This window comes from Podarcis raffonei, chromosome 4, assembly GCF_027172205.1.
Source record: "Podarcis raffonei isolate rPodRaf1 chromosome 4, rPodRaf1.pri, whole genome shotgun sequence".
Classification (NCBI taxonomy): domain Eukaryota; kingdom Metazoa; phylum Chordata; class Lepidosauria; order Squamata; family Lacertidae; genus Podarcis; species Podarcis raffonei.
In genome coordinates this window covers 3,130,873-3,147,066 of record NC_070605.1, presented here as the reverse complement: position 1 = coordinate 3,147,066, position 16,194 = coordinate 3,130,873, and the positions used below count along the sequence as shown (strand labels likewise).

General features: G+C 43.9%; 3 protein-coding genes and 1 pseudogene across 15 annotated transcripts in view; 3 read left to right on the top strand and 1 right to left on the bottom strand.

Annotated features, from left to right (window-relative positions):
* LOC128412188 (zinc finger protein 850-like) overlaps nucleotides 1-16,194 on the top strand; it is a 322,162-nt pseudogene that overhangs the window by 25,607 nt on the left and 280,361 nt on the right.
* The window catches only part of LOC128412033 (zinc finger protein 420-like), a 317,641-nt gene that overhangs the window by 150,584 nt on the left and 150,863 nt on the right, over nucleotides 1-16,194 (bottom strand). The gene's annotated exons all lie outside the window — the stretch shown is intronic.
* LOC128412105 (olfactory receptor 51H1-like) lies at nucleotides 6,194-7,156 on the top strand. Its single transcript, XM_053384960.1, has one exon. The coding sequence runs from the start codon at nucleotides 6,194-6,196 to the stop codon at nucleotides 7,154-7,156; it is 963 nt and encodes a 320-aa protein (XP_053240935.1).
* On the top strand, nucleotides 13,249-14,411 carry LOC128412094 (olfactory receptor 51H1-like). The gene has a single exon (XM_053384944.1). It carries the CDS (start codon nucleotides 13,251-13,253, stop codon nucleotides 14,229-14,231), a length of 981 nt encoding a protein of 326 aa, XP_053240919.1. The 5' UTR covers nucleotides 13,249-13,250; the 3' UTR covers nucleotides 14,232-14,411.

Here is a 16,194-nt window from a genome sequence, read left to right as displayed (position 1 = left end):
GTTCTGTAATTTTGTGGTTCAACATTATCTTATTTTCTTGAGAGATTTTTTGTAATCCATTTGTTCTTAAAAATTGGTCTAAATCAGTCTCTTTCTGTGGCCCTTGTGTATATAGTTGTTTAAAATATCTCTGGAAGCACTTTCTAATCTCCAATGGATTCTGTATGTTCTTTCCTTCCACATCCAAATTTGTGATAGTGTTTAATTTTTGTGTTTTTTTCATCTGCCAAGCTAGCAGTTTCCCGCATTTATTAGCCGATTCAAATGTCTTTTGTCTCATCTGCTTAATTTTCCATTCTACTTCCTGATTTATCATTTTCATATATTGTACTTGATATAGCTTTATTTCTCTCAGAATCTCTTGTGACTTTGGTTTCGCTCTTAATTTCTTCTCACCTTCTTTTATTTTTTCCAAGATTTTATCTTTTTTCTCATTTTGAATTCTCTTCTTTATTGCATTCTGTTGAATCAGAAACCTTCTCATGACCGCTTTGCTTGCGTCCCAGATTACTCTTTTTTCAACCGTGGTATTCAAATTTATCTCAAAATAGTCTCTCAAGATTTTTTGGGCCTTCTAGGTAACCTCTTGATCTCTAAATAAGGTGTCATTCTTCCTCCATCTGAAGGAACCGATTGGTGTTAGTTTCATCTCCATCTTCACCGCATTATGGTCGGAGCAAGTTTTTGGGCAAATTTCCACTTTTCGAGTCTTAGGTGCCAGTCCTCTAGTTATCCATATTTGGTCAATTTTTGTCCATGTCATTTTGGCTTCAGAGAAGAATGTTCCCTCTCTTCCAAGGGGGTTCTTAGTTCTCCAGATGTCAATCAGGTCCATATTGTCAGTCAATTCAAAAAAAGTTTTTGGTAGTCTGCCATCTTTAGTTACAACCTGTCTCTGCGACTTGTCCATATTTGTAGATACCACTCCATTCATATCTCCCATCATAATAATGTTGTAGTCCATATAGTCAAGCAATGTCTCATGCAATTTCTTGAAGAATTCAGATTTCCCCTCATTTGGTGCATAAACTCCTACAATCAGAAATTTTTCTCCTTGTGATTGAATCTCAATTGCCACAAATCTTCCTTGTTCATCTTTAAAAACAAATTTCGGTGATAGGCTCTCTTTGGCATAAATAACTACTCCTCTCTTTTTAACCTTGTCCGATGAGATAAACTCTTGACCCAATCTTTTATTAATCAGTACTTTCCTGTGAAGCCTTATCACATGTGTTTCCTGTAAACAAATTAAGTCCAATTGTTCCTTTTTCAATAAATGAAAGACTTTCTTCCTCTTCTCCGGGGAGTTAAATCCATGAATGTTCCAACTTAATAACTGCAGAGACATGGTGTGGTTATTCTATTCTCTTCCAACTGCTCCCAAAAGTTCTTCTTGTTCTGACGGTGGTATCACTTTTTTTAGTTTGTCCAGTCCCAAAGGTGGTGGTACTATGTCTAGTACTCCTGATCTTAAAGCTCTTAGCTCTTCTAGAACTTCTTTTTGCAGGTCTTCTTCGTGGTCTCTCAAAAATTTTCCCTTGTCTTCCACTGATCTTATTTTGAACTTTTTCCCTTTAAAGGTAAAAGATAGTCTCTGGGGGAATTCCCACCTAAAAACAATTCTGTTTCTTCTCAGTAGGGCCACCAGATCTCCATAGTTGGTTCTAAGATCCAATAGATGTTTCGGAATATCCTTAAAAATCTCCACTCTCGAATCGTTGATTTCCAAAGTCTTCTGGAAGTGCGCACTCAGTATTTTGTCTCTCTCTTCTTTCGTTCGGAGGGTAACCAAACAGTCTCTCACCCTGTTTTTTCTCCCTCCTCTTCCAAGTCTGAACGCACTTACTATCTTAAAGTCTTGCTCCACCTCCAAATTCCTGTGTAAGGTAGTCACTTAGGTTATCTTTTTCAAATTCCGGTACTGCCCTGATCCTCAGATTGGTCTGTTTCTCCCTCAGTTCAATCATAGACAGAAGTGACTGATGGTCCCCAATCTGCTTGCGCATTGGTTTTATTTCTTCCTCTACAGCCACTGCTTTTTCTTTTGCTTCCTCAGCTATTTTTCGATTAGACGCAGATTCTTCCAGCAATTTTTCAATAGATTCTGTATTGGAATTCACCTTCTGTCCCAAATTATTAATGCTGGCAGTATTCCTGTCTATTTTAGTTGATTGTTCCGTAACTTGTTTGCTTAAGCCTTCCAATTTTTCATAAATTTTATTTAACACAGAAGTAAAATCCCCTTCTGAAGCCATTCCTTTTGACCCAGCTTGTGCAAAGTCTTCCCCCTGTGTCACAGGAGGGCCGGGAACAGATGATCTACGTTGCTGGGAAACTGTGCTGGGCTGCTGCACTCTAGCCTTGCCCGATCTTGTTGTCCTATCAGTCATCACACTTTTGTCTATGAATCAAGGTCAATCCCACGGTCAAGTCTTACCGTGGAAAATCTCCAGAGTCAAGAATGGAAAAATCCCCCAGCTGGGTGTGCAATTTCAATATTCCTCTAGGGGGACACTGTAGCAGTCATTAAAGTTACAATAAAGAATCTTTTCCAGCTTTCCTAAGTCCCCCTCAAGAGAACAAGCAACAGTTTCAAATCCAGAGAAGACCTTCAACAAGTATCTCCTTTGCAGAGTTAACCATTAAGAAGTTACATTGTCTATAAATAGTGCGACTCTCAGTGCAACAATTCTAGTGGACCTGGCAGTCCGTTCCCAGGAGTTAGATAATTGTCTCTATTTTTTCCACAAGTAAAAAAGTCACTTTTCCCTCTCCCCCCCCTCTCCAATAGCCTGGGGGGGGGAGTTCTTTTACTTTGATGTTCGGATTTGGAGCTTTTAAAACTCCGCTCTCTAGGTCTTTAGCTTAAAGAGTCTTTGCTTTGAACTGTGTACAGAAAACGGAAAGGCGGACTTCCTGTTTACACCTTCCCGCTTCAGTGCCAAATTAATCCTTTTTTTCTCCTTTAAGTCCGAATTCTTAAACTTCACCTACTCACAGGTAGTTGTTTAGCAGCCGAATTGTCACAGGAAAAAGGTCAGCGCTCTCCGGCAACAGCTGTGCGGCTTCACCCCACAGAAAAAGCGATCGACTCTCAGCACCGTGCCAAACTCCCGTTGCGCTCCGGAGCCCCTTACGGGGTCCCTTCGCTAATCCGGGGGGCGCTGCAGGTGCCCGCCGAGTCCCACGGTCACAGGCTTCTCCTGCCTGTGATTTTCACAAGGGTCTCCGCTTCGCCGTAGCGGACAGACCCGATTTCCGCGGAGCTTCTCCCTCCGAGCTAGAAGGAGACCGCCATTGACGTTGGCGCCGCCTCCGGAAGTGATCCATTGGGGTGTTAATGCAGTAAGCCCCTCCATTCTATTCTCAGGTTGCATATGTGTGTTGATATATGCTAAAGATGCTGTAGACTCTGCTGTCGCTCATTCCAAGGAAACTGAGGACAGGGTCCCCTGAAGGCTCTCACCGCTCAGAGATTGGGGTGGCATTTAACAATACAATAGTACAAAATTACTTTTAAAAAATGCTCACATCTTACTCATCTGTCGTCATGTAAGAGCACACACAAGATCTCCAGAGCATCTCTCTGAGAGTCTTTGCGGAGGGATCCTTAGAGATTTTCTAGCAATTGCTACTGCAATTTCACACATTACATTCCCCTGGGATTCAGCAGTTTTCCAGCAGTTTTGGGACAGCCTCCCTCCCAGAGGGAAAGCACAGGAGGTTTTAACCAGGCCTTTTGTTCAGCTGCAACACAGTGGGCGCCACTGTCATTATAAGAGAACAAGATATGTGAGTTCCACCACCTCTTTTTCTAGATAAGTAGCTCTAGTTTTAACCCTAACTGGAACACAATAAAAAGAGGCATGAATCCCTTAGTGCAGGGGTCAGCAACCTTTTTCAGCAAGGGGCTGGTCCACTGTCCCTCAGACCTTGTGGGGGGCCGGACTATTTTTTTGGGGGGGGAATGAACAAATTCCAATGCCCCACAAATAACCCAGAGGTGCATTTTAAATAAAATGACACATTCTACTCATGTAAAAACACGCTGATTCCTGGACCATCTGTGGGCCGGATTGAGAAGGCGATTGGGCCGCATCCGGCCTACGGGCCTTAGGTTGCCTACCCCACCTTAGTGCTTCCTGTCAGGAAAATCATGTTGCACCCAGAGCTCATGCCTTAGAGTCCATTAAGTGCAGAGACCTCTTTTGAATATAAACATTTTAATTGACTTCAAATAGGTCTTTATCAGTCATAAAATGACAAAGCTTATGCATTTTAAGCATGGATAATATAAGAACCCAAGAACAGCTCTGCAGGATCAAACTCTAGGTCCACTCAGCGTTAATCTATACCATCCCGTAAAATGTCCAAATATCCACATTCTCTTATTTAGATTGTCCCCTTGTAGTCCAGGCTGGTGGCTTTTGCACTTTCTCCATACTTGAAGCAAGCCTATCGCCAAGCTTCCTGGCGATTTTTCAGTAGATTCCCTCCCTAAGGGAAAACATTTTTGATACAATTCCGACGCCATAAAAAGCGCATGCTGAATAATTACTGGAACAGCAGAGTCAGGTTCAGCATTGACCATGGGAAAAACCATACCAGTTTTACGGTTTGTGCCATAAAGTCAGGTAAGTTCAAAGGATTCCTTGAGAAACAAGGCAGATGAGTTTTTCTTTGATCAACGACAGGTGGGCCTACAGTCATGATGTTATGCAATGACAGAGCTAATATCTTTTACATAGGAATAACACGGATAACAAAACAATCTTGTTCTGGTTCCTGCACCTTAAAGGAAGATTGTAGACCAAAAGGTTGAAGGGCTGGAGGGAAGGATATGACAATTGGGAGATTTTAGCTTAGGAAAAAATGAGACCAGGGGAAGGAGACACCATGGTGCTGTACAAAAATTTGCACAGTGCAATAAGTTCTTCTTCCTCTGCCACAATACTAGAACCTGATGGGAAAGTGAATGTCGGAAGGTTTCTGACAAAATACAGTACAATACCACGAACGGAACACCTGCAAATATTGAAGTGTAATATATTTTTGTGGCGGATGGTGAATTTTGATTAAGTGAACAGCTCACTGTATCATTTTGCTACTCCACAAAACAGAGGAGCTTATGAGTTCGGGCAAGGTTTTCATAGCTGATGAGGACAGATTTATGCTAGACGGTCATAGATTGGAGACAGAATATTTCTGTAAACATGCCGTTTTTCTTCAATGATTCCTGGGCATCCAACCAGATAAGATCCTGCACCGAAGTGTCTCACATATGCTAATTGCCACGCTTCACACATAGTAAGAATTCCGAAAATAGCAGCATGATACAAGGTCTGTGTCATGACTCTTTGGGAGGTCTATACCTGAGGAAGGTCTTCTGGTAGAGAGGTGCATGGCTTTCATGTGTGTGTGTGGGGATGTTACACTGCCTTTTTATTTCACTGTTGTGAAATGAATTTAATATGTTACTATATTTGTGTAATTGGAATGATTTTTTTCTCAGATTGGTGCATAATGCCCTGAAAGAAATGGGTATTTGGGACATTTTAGTTTAGGAAAGAGGAGAACAAGGGAAGGGGACACGATGAAGGTGTTTAAAATTATGCATGGTGTAAGGAAAGTTTTCCTGTGTCACAACACTAGATCCTGATGGAAAACGGTATGCTGGAATGCTTCTGACAAAATGCAGGACAATGCCATGAACAGACATTGCTCCAAGTGACCTTTACGAAAGACCTGCCATGTAGACTGGTATCATGCTTCAACTGCAGGAGAAGGACAAAGCCTTTGTGGCTGAAGAAAGCTTTCCAGCAAAGGACTTATGAGGTCCCTGTTCAGAATTGTAGTCGCTACAAATGATGCCAATGCTCTGTTGTCAAACCAACTGGTGGAAGGAAGAAGTTCATCAGATCCCCTTTCAACTGCAAGATTTTGCTTCTGGGACTCATAACTTACACAAGTGATGCTTAAACTGACATTGGTTAGACTTAAAAAGAGAGCTGAGGATTAATATTCATGCAAAGGTTGGAGTGTTATTTGCCTCAGGTAGACAGAACATTGAGGGAATGCGTTTTGGGGTACTAATGCAACTTTTTCCGCTGAACTTAAACTCAGACATTTATCTCTCTTCAGAATGAAAATATAAGCACTTCCTTAATATCTTCCCACCAAATGCACATGGGAAATGATGTCCTCCATCACCAGTTCCAATGAGACCCTGGTGAGCCACCAAACCTTTGTCCTGATTGGCATCCCTGGGATGCAGGAGAAGAACTCTTGGGTGGCCTTCCCACTGTTTGTGCTCTACGCCCTGACTCTGTCTGGGAACATCACGATCCTCTATGTCATCAAGATTGACCAAAGCCTCCATGAGCCCATGTACTTCTTCCTTTCCATGCTCGCCTGCTCGGATCTGGGCCTCTCCATTTCCACCATGCCAACAATGCTGCAAGTCTATTGGTTTGACTCAGGAGAAATCCCATTCAACGCCTGCATCACTCAGATGTTTTTTCTCCATTCGTTCCAATGGGCAGAATCTGGCATTCTTGTGGCAATGGCTTTTGACCGTTTGATTGCCATCTCTGAGCCATTGAGATATAGATTACTTCTCCCAAACACAGTAATTGCAAAAATAGGCATAGCTGTGTTTTCCCGAGCTTTCTGTGTCATCTTCCCAATCCCTTTTATTATTAAACGGCTCCCTTTCTGTAGATCTAATGTCCTTTCCCACTCCTACTGTCTGCACCCAGATGCTATGAAATTAGCTTGTGCAGACACAAGAGTCAACGTCTTATATGGTTTGATTCTTGTCATGTGCACTTTGGGGTTGGACGTGGTCATCATTCTTGTATCGTATGTCCTGATTCTGAAGACTGTTTTGAGCATTGCCTCCCGGGAAGAGTGTCTGAAGGCTCTCAATACCTGCGTCTCCCACATTTGTGCCATCTTGATCTTCTACGTCCCAATGATTGGTGTCAGTGTGGTTCATCGATACGGGAAGCACCTTTCCCCCATCGTTCACATGCTTATGGCCAACATCTATGTTGCGGTCCCACCACTTCTCAATCCCGTTGTGTACAGTGTGAAGACCCAGCAGATTCGGCAAAGGATAGGCAACATTTTGAAGTTAAGGAAAAGTAGGGCTTGATCTTTCTACCAAAGAAGAATTCTGTAATAAAGTGGTGTGAAAGTGTATTGTAATTAGGAATACACAGATAAACCCCATATTGGTACCATATATATTCAATAACTGGTCTGACTTGTCATAATAACAAAAAGAGGCTCCTAGATGAGGCCAATGGCCTACGCAGTCCAGCATTCTCTTCTCACAGTGGCTCTCCAGATGCACATTATGGGAAATCTGCAAGCAGGACCTGAGTCCAGCTTTCTCACTTTCTGCAGCTTCCAGAGGGATAGTGTCATTCAGCCTCTGATAGTGGTAGAATATCACCATTGTGGTTAGTGACCATTGATAGCCTTTCTGAACAATGTTATTTATTTCTACATCATCACTTGATGATGAAGTTAGTCTGAGAGCTGACTTCTGCCTTTTCGAAAGAAACAAATAAATTTAAAGAGACTCAGTACAGCCAGTAATATCACTGTTATGCAAGTACAAAGCCTTTTAATATGTTCAAAAGAAGGGGCCATATTTTTTAATGTGCCTTTCCGGGAAATGAACACACAAAATCACGCGCACACAAAATCACACACGTACACACACACAAGCTGGCACCATGTGGGGAACGTTGCAGAGCAAGTTACAGGCCAAGTCACTCAGCTGCACTTGGATTTTGCTGCCATGCTTGAAGTAAGATCCCGGGAGGCTTTTAGGACACCACTTGGTCAAACAGTGAGTGATCAGAATCAGCTGTCGCTGCCAGAGGACAAGACACGTCAAGGGGTTCGGCCAATCACATCAGCTCCTGATCCTTCCCAATCAGGGATAATAAGATCTAACCAAAGGAGGTTGGTTGGCTGGCTACCCAGCCAGATGGGCAGGGTATAAATAAATTTATCATCATCATCATCATCATCATCATCATTGCAAAGAAGGATTGTCACGTGCCTTGAACATGATTATTTCTGAAGCTACTACAGCACTGCTTTGACTGATGTGTATTCAATGCGCTTTATTAAATTATTGTAAATCAATTGCTTCATGGTTCGATTATTTGTGTATGCCAGTCTCAGATCCTTCAGGATGACAGATGGTTTATAAATGCAAATAAATAAATAAATAAATAAATAAATAAATAAATAACCACTGTTGCCAATTCTGATTCCCTGAACAAATGCCACATTTAATCCTTGAACATCTTTTGGACCTTGGCAATAATAACTTCATTCTTTTACTCATGCCCATATTTTTTGTTGTTTACCCCAATCCTCCGAGATGGGGATGGGACCTTTCGGTAAAGAGATTTTACTTTGTATCAATTATGCTTCCTGTATCAAAGAGAGAATCACACAGGAGACCTGTTTCAGGTTCATAGCTGTTAGTGTAAGTGCAAAGGATTCCTTGAGATACAAAGCTGATGAGTTTCCCCATGATCTCCTTCAGGGGTCACCAACCTTCTTCAGCCTTTGGCTGGTCCACCGTCCCTCAGACCATGTGGTGGGCCAGACTCTGTTTTGGAAAGAAAATGAATGAATTCCTATGCCCCAGAAGTAACCCAGAGATGCATTTTAAATAAAAGGACACATTCTACTCATGTAAAAACATGCTGACTCCCGGACTGTCCGTGGGCCAGATTGAGAAGGCGATTGGGCCGCATCTGGCCCACGGACCTTAGGTTCCCTACCCCTGATCTACTTCATCCCTTCTAATCTGGCTTCAGGCCTGATTTTGACACTTGAATGTCCTTGATCATCTTGGCTGATGATTCTGATCAAGTAAGATAGTGGGGTGTGACACTATATTCTCCTTGCTCTCTCCAGGTGTGGTTCTGTGCATTCTGTGGATGTAGGATATGGTTATCAGATTTTTTTAATGAATCTTTTTTTTAAAAAAAGCTGAGTAGCAACAAAGAGTCAGTAGTGGGGTGAGGAGATTTCACCCCTCCCATATCCAAGAATCTCCTGAGGAGTCTGCTGATTCTCCAGAGAGGAGGGGCAGTGTTCTGCTCTCTACTTATTCTGCTCCAGCACCACATCAAAGAGTCAGTCAGTCAGTCAGTGTGTGGGAGAGAGAGAGACTGAGTGTTAGAGATCGTGTGTAGAGATAAGGTTGCTGCTAAGAGCAGCTGCAGACACTCAGTGCAGTTCAGCATTCATTTATGCTTAGACCTCATTTAGCTCTGTATATAGTTGTGTATTATAGTTGTAGATAGAATAAAGAAGATATTCTACAGAGCTGCTCTCCGAGTCGTTTATATACTCTGCTATACTTGGCTATACTCTGCTGTGCGACGACTGTCTTCTTGTGGAAGTGAATCCGGTGCTCACAACTCTAAGCTGTGAGTCCACAGCACTTTGACCTGTTCCTGTGCAGAAGGTGGTCTCTGGAAGTGCTACCCAGCTCGCCTGGCCCAGTCGGGGCTGAAGTGCATGAGTCCAGTTGGTGGTACTGGCTCAAGGGCGATGCTGACATGGGGATGGTGAGGCAAAAGACCCTGGGCCCAAGCACACCTGCATATTGTATAAAGGTGCAAAGCCCTTCTTTTGCACCCTGTGAAACATAAATGTGCAGAGTTTTAAAAAAACTGGGCAACGGCCCCCCACCCGCAACTCCCAAGCCTCCCCTGATCAGTCAAAACAAAAGGGGAAGGGGGCAGGAGATCTGTACCACCAGACGTCCCCTGTTCCCCTTCGACAGTGGTGGCAGCAGCGGCAGTCAGCAGCCTGGAGCCAGCCTGGTAGTTGCCTCTGGCTGGCTTCAGGAGCTGCTCGCTGCCCGCTGCTGTGGCGCCTGCCATTTTTCCTCACTGGAAGTTCCGGCTGGCAAGGAAAAATGGCGGGCGCCACGGCAGCGGGCATTGAGCAACTCCTGAAGCCAGCCAGAGGTGAGGCTGCCGCTGCCACGTTTCCTGGGGACAGATTCTCTCTCTCTCTCTCTCTCTCTCTCTCTCTCTCTCTCTCTCTCTCTCTCTCTCAATTTCCATTGTGTATTACTAGACTGCTTTCTAATACCCATTGGCCACAATCCAGAGAATGACGTGATAATCATCCACTTTGCAAATGCTAAGAGACCACAGGAACAAAGGCTGTATCTTACACATACAGCAGAATGTTTTGGTAGAGTGAACTGTACTGATTCCAGTTTGTAGATCAATCACATTCTGAATGTTCCCTTCTGTTAAACACTCCCTACTAATAGAAGGTAAGCACGACAGGGAGTAGATTGTAGCCAAACGATTTGCCTGATATGACTTCCTATTTTCATTGACTTTGGGAATTAAAAAAACATACGGTGAGAGCATGGTGGTACCACCCATATGAATCAGAACAATTTAACACAGCGTATCTATATCAGAACAATCTATATCAGCGTATCTATCAGAACAATTTAACACAGCGTATCTCAGGGGACACGGGTGGCGCTGTGGGTAAAACCTCAGTGCCTAGGACTTGCCGATCGCATGGTCGGTGGTTCGAATCCCCGCAGCGGGGTGCGCTCCCGCTGCTCGGTCCCAGCGCCTGCCCACCTAGCAGTTCGAAAGCACCTCCGGGTGCAAGTAGATAAATAGGGACCGCTTACCAGCGGGAAGGTAAACGGCGTTTCCGTGTGCTGCTCTGGTTTGCCAGAGCAGCTTCGTCATGCTGGCCACGTGACCCGGAAGTGTCTGCAGACAGCGCTGGCTCCCGGCCTCTGGAGTGAGAGGAGCGCACAACCCTAGAGTCGGACACGACACGACTGGCCTGTACAGGCAGGGGTACCTTTACCTTTACCTATCTATATAATGCTATGGGAAGTCATCATATGGGGACTTGGAACACAGCATCATGGATAGCCTATGCAGAGCTCCGTTGGTTAGAATGTGGTGCTGATAACACCATGTTACAGGTTCGATCTCGGTGTTTAGTTCAAAATTAGTTTTCCGTTCTGCTGAAACACATTTGACGCATGGAATGCCTTCACAAGAGTGAAGGAGGAAAGAGGCAACAAGGAGAGGGATTAATTACGTCTAAAAGTTGAAAAGTTACATAAGCTGGGACATGATCTGACACTGCACTCACTGCACACACCAAGAACCCGATGGGACCTAAAAAGCGATACAAAGATGTTGTTGCAAGTGTGGATAGCATGGCGATAAGGGCAGAACATGTAATTTTTCTGGCACAGAAAGAAATTGGGGGCACCGAGTCTCTGAGAAGACAACTGCAGGTCCATGGGGATTCCCTTGTAATTGCTGTTGGGATTTCAAGTTTCAAGTGTCTCTTCCCAGTTTTCTGGCGTCTTGGGGCAGCTGGCCTCTCTGAGGGAAAACAGATTTACTGCAACCTTCCATGCCATAAAAGGCACAGGCAGATTCCCTCTTGGAGCAGCAGAGGCAGCTTGGAAGAAGTCATGTCAGGTTCATGAGCTGCACCGTAAACTCAGGTAAGTGCAAATGATTGCATGAGATACAAAGCAGATGGGTTTTCCCTTGACTGACTTCAGAGATGTCTTTCACAGTCATGAGGCCATGAAAAGATGGAGATGGTTATAAGCCTTGTCTATAGGAGCCTACGGGCTGCAAAACGAAGCACCTCAGCTTCAAGACGTCTTTTCACAAGAGGAGGAGATGGAGTGAGACCTCCATGCTGCTAACCCAATACTTAGAGGCGGATTTAGGGGAGCACAGGCAGTGCAGTCGCCTCAGGGGTTCTGCAGGAGGCACCACAACTATTATTTAGAATGGAGTGTGAAAGGCAGAGAGGTGCCAGATTTTGGCATTGCACAGTCTGCCACCGAAATTTGAGACCCGAAGGTCTGCCACTGCAATACATTTAGTCATTTAGATATCTCATTTCCAATCCAGCAATGAAACTGTGATTGTTATTTCTGATTTTCAGGTGAGAAATTGAAAGAATATGAATGTGCCAAACGACATGCTCCAATCCTCAACAAGAACAACATCTGGGAGTCTCTTTGACACCCCTCAACAAATAATGCTAATAACTAATACATTTAAAAATGATATTCACACTGGTTGGAAAGGGGAGACTGTTGGGAACTGAAATTCATGAGAGGGTTAGGGTTGTATTTGGCCAAGGTAGAAGGATCATTCCAGACTTTCTGTGAAAAATTTCCCCTTTAGACTAAACTAAACAATTTAGTCCTGTTCAGAATGAGAGAGAGAGATAAAACTTTATTCGCATTAGCCAATGGCCATAGCAACAGCAAAACATTACAGAATATGCAGAAAAGGAAATTTGATATAGAAGCACAATTTAAAGTCCTGAATCAGCAGTCTGTTAGTGGCCCTTAATCTGATTGCCCCTGCTATGAACCTAGCAATCTTTGCTGTTATCTGCTCATTTTGATCTGATAGAAGAAAGGACATTGTGGCAGTGGCTGAGCGCCCTGGGATGGTTAATACAAGTGGGGTGATGATCTCGTTCCTCAGGTCTTTGTAGAGAGTATAGGACAGGAGGACGTGTGCTGCTGTTTTGGTGGTACCATCTCCACAGGGGTAAAGACTTTTATCAGGCAGGATCTTTTGGAATCAACCCTCGAGTACCACAGATGGCAAAACCTCCAGTCTTGCAAGTGTAAAAGCACGTCTGTATTTTAGGAGAATAAGTTTGTGCAGATATGGGGCCAGAGATTCAAAATGGAGAGGTGGAAACTGAACATACCAAGGGCAGAATTTCCTTATCGTGGCCAGGTTGTTTTGATGCTCGATATCTTTTAGACGTTGACCAATTAGACTGTTTGCTTTAGTGAGGCCCATAGTGGGTAGGTGTTGTGAGAATAGGCCACAAGAGTGAAGTTTTTGATAGACGGTTTTAAGCCAGGCCCTTTTATGGGAGTCTTGAAGTACTAGGGATAGTAAACTGGGGGGATTTGAGTTTAGGTGGAGCCAGAAATTAAAAGTTCTTTGCCAAGTCCGTACTTAAGGGAGACTTGCCTCCAGTCTCAACAATGCGTTTGGGACACGTGACGGTACAGAACAAATCTACCTTAGAAACTTTGATTGCCTGTTCAGAATGTCAATATAAGCTTTACAGAATCTGTAAAATCATTTCATAACCTCTAATATTCATATCAATTTTCTGGCTCCTTAGAATCTTTCTAAGAAGAAAAACATCGGGGAATGATGTCCTCCATCACCAGATTCAACGAGAGTCTTGTGAGTCACCAAACCTTTGTCCTGATTGGCATCCCTGGGATGCAGGAGAAGAACTCTTGGGTGGCCTTCCCACTGTTTGTGCTCTACACCCTGACTCTGCTTGGGAATTTCATGATCCTCTATGTCATCAAGATTGACCCAAGCCTCCATGAGCCCATGTACTTCTTCCTTTCCATGCTTGCCTGCTCGGATCTGGGACTCTGCATGTCCACCATGCCAACTATGCTGAGCGTGTATTGGTTTGACTTCAGAGAAATCCCATTCAATGCCTGCATCAGCCAGATGTTCTTCATCCACACCTTTCAGTGGATAGAGTCGGGCATTCTTGTGGCAATGGCATTTGATCGCTTGATTGCCATTCGTCATCCACTGAGATATAGATCACTTCTGCCAAATTCAGTAATTGTGAAAATAGGCATTGTCGTCTTGTCCAGAGGCCTTTGTGTTATTTTCCCAATCCCATTTCTCATTAAACGGCTCCCTTTCTGCCGATCCAATGTCCTTTCTCACTCCTACTGTCTCCACCAAGATGCCATGAAGTTAGCCTGTGCAGACACAAGAGTCAACCTCTTGTATGGTTTGACAGTAGTTATTTCCTCTTTAGGGCTGGATGTTGTGAGCATTCTTGTGTCATACGCCCTGATTCTGATGACTGTTTTGAGCATTGCCTCCCATCAAGAGTGCCTGAAGGCCCTGAACACCTGTGTGGCCCACATTTCTGCCATCTTGATTTTCTATGTGCCAATGATCGGCACCAGTATGGCGCATCGATTTGGGAGACACCTTTCCCCCATTGTCCACATGCTGATGGCCAACATTTTTGTTGCGGTTCCCCCACTTCTCAATCCTGTTGTGTACAGCGTGAAGACCCAGCAGATCCGGGAAAGAATATGCAGTGTTTTGCAATTAAAGAAAAGATGTTTCTTTCAAAGAAGGATTCTGTGATATAGTGAAGCGAAAGGTATTTTATTTTTATCAACCAATGCATCCATCCCATGCTGCTTTCATATCTTTTTAATAGCTGGCCTTTGTCCTTTTTTAAAAATGAAACTTCCTAAACAACTCTGCACACTTCAGACCTTGATTTTAGGGCAGAGAAGAAAGTGAGGGGGGGTCCTGTTTTCAATGCCCAAGGGGGTTCAAGTGGCTCCACTCCCAGATGCAGGGTTCAGCCACAAAAGGAGTCCGGTCACAGCACTCCAGCCGCCTCTCAACTGGCTTCTTGCAATGTGTTCTATGAGGGGCTAACCTTCAGCACAGTCCAGAAGTTGCAGCTGATTCCAAATTCAGCTGCATGCATTGTAAGTGGTGCTGCAGGAAGGGAACATGGAACACCAATCCTATGGGGACTGCTTGTTTGCCTGATTGCTGACGGGCCCAATTCAATGTGTTAACTTTAATGTACAAAGCGCTAAACAGCTTGGGTCCCAACTGTGGGGTATGCAGGCACAGTGGTATCCTCCTTGAGCATCTGTCTGAGTGAGGGGTGGGTGGCCAAAACATATCTCTTCCACCAGGTATTTGGCTGATTATCATCCTATACCCTTTTAAGTGTGTGTGTGGTTGGGTGTGTGTGTGTTATTGGTTTGTTTCTGTTTTTATTATGTATTTTTTGTACTTTATCTTTTTTTGTGAACCACCCTAGGATCTACGGATGAGATGTGCTATACAAATTTAATAAATAAAATAAAATAAAATAAAGCCAACATGCTTAAGTCTAATTACTGCACGAAGGGGTTAATACCATAGAGTAAACTATCCTGCTATGCCCACTTCCCCTCACCTTGGGAGTAACTAGGTAATCAAGCCTCAAACAGCATGGCTCTCACCAGCCTCTCTTGAGTTCCAATCATTTAGGAAGTTTCACAACTTTGTAACTAAGCCAGGTTTTACTGCCTAGACAACCTTTTCAAGTTACAAGACAGGAGGTTCCAACTGAACATCAGGAAGAACTTCTGAGGGTAAGAGCTGTTCAACTGTGGAATGGTCTCCCTGGGGAAATTATGGACTCTCCTTCTTTGAAGGTTTTTAAGCAGAGTTTGGATGGCCACCTGTTGTGGATGCTCCAGCTGAGATTGCTGCATTGCAGAGGTTGGGGCCAGATGACCCTCAGTATCCCTTCCAACTCTCTCCTTCTTAATATATTATGTGTCTGCATCCCATCTCTCTGGTTTGATGGAAGATGGGAGCAGAGAGTGATCTCTTGAATGCCTCTGAGAGCAGAACTGCAGCTTCTTATGCAGAATCTGTGAAGATTTTCTAGTAATTGCTGTTGGGATTTCAGAGATGTCTTCCCACTGGGGTTCAGCCATTTTCTGGCAGTTCAGAGGCAGGTTGGTTCCCTGCAGGAAAGCAGTTTTTCTATCACGCTTAATGCCATAAAAAGCAGAGGCAGAGTCCACATAGGAACAGCAAAGGCACGCTCAGTGTCCACCATGGGAGAACTCTTTTCAGGTTTATGGGTTGTCCTATAGAGTCAGGTAAGTGCAAAGGTCTTCCCCAATCATGAAGCCATGAGATGATGGAGATGGTTTCTATTTGGTTCTGATTCTTTTACCAGGTTTTATTTTATAGTGTTTTAAGGTTGGGGAGCATATCTCAATCAGAGGCCTTTTTGCTTATTGGTATTTCAATATGAGCATTAAGATCATAAGAGGAGACTGAGAGGCGATATGATGGCCATCTTCAGATATCTGAAGGGTTGCCACATGGAAGATGGAGCAAGCTTGTTTTCTGCTGCTTCAGAGTGTGAGACCCGGGTGGATGGATTCAAACAACAAGAAAGAAGATTCTGGTTCAACATTTCAAAGAACTTTCTTAGGGTAAGAGCTGTTCAGCAGTGGAACAGTCTCCCTCAGAAGATGGTGGGCTCTCCTTTCTTGAAGGTTCTCCAGCAGAGGTTAGGTGG

Coding starts and splice junctions, on each gene's coding strand:
- LOC128412105 (XM_053384960.1), top strand. CDS start 6,194: ATGATGTCCTCCATCACCAGTTCCAATGAGACCCTGGTGAGCCACCAA.
- LOC128412094 (XM_053384944.1), top strand. CDS start 13,251: ATGATGTCCTCCATCACCAGATTCAACGAGAGTCTTGTGAGTCACCAA.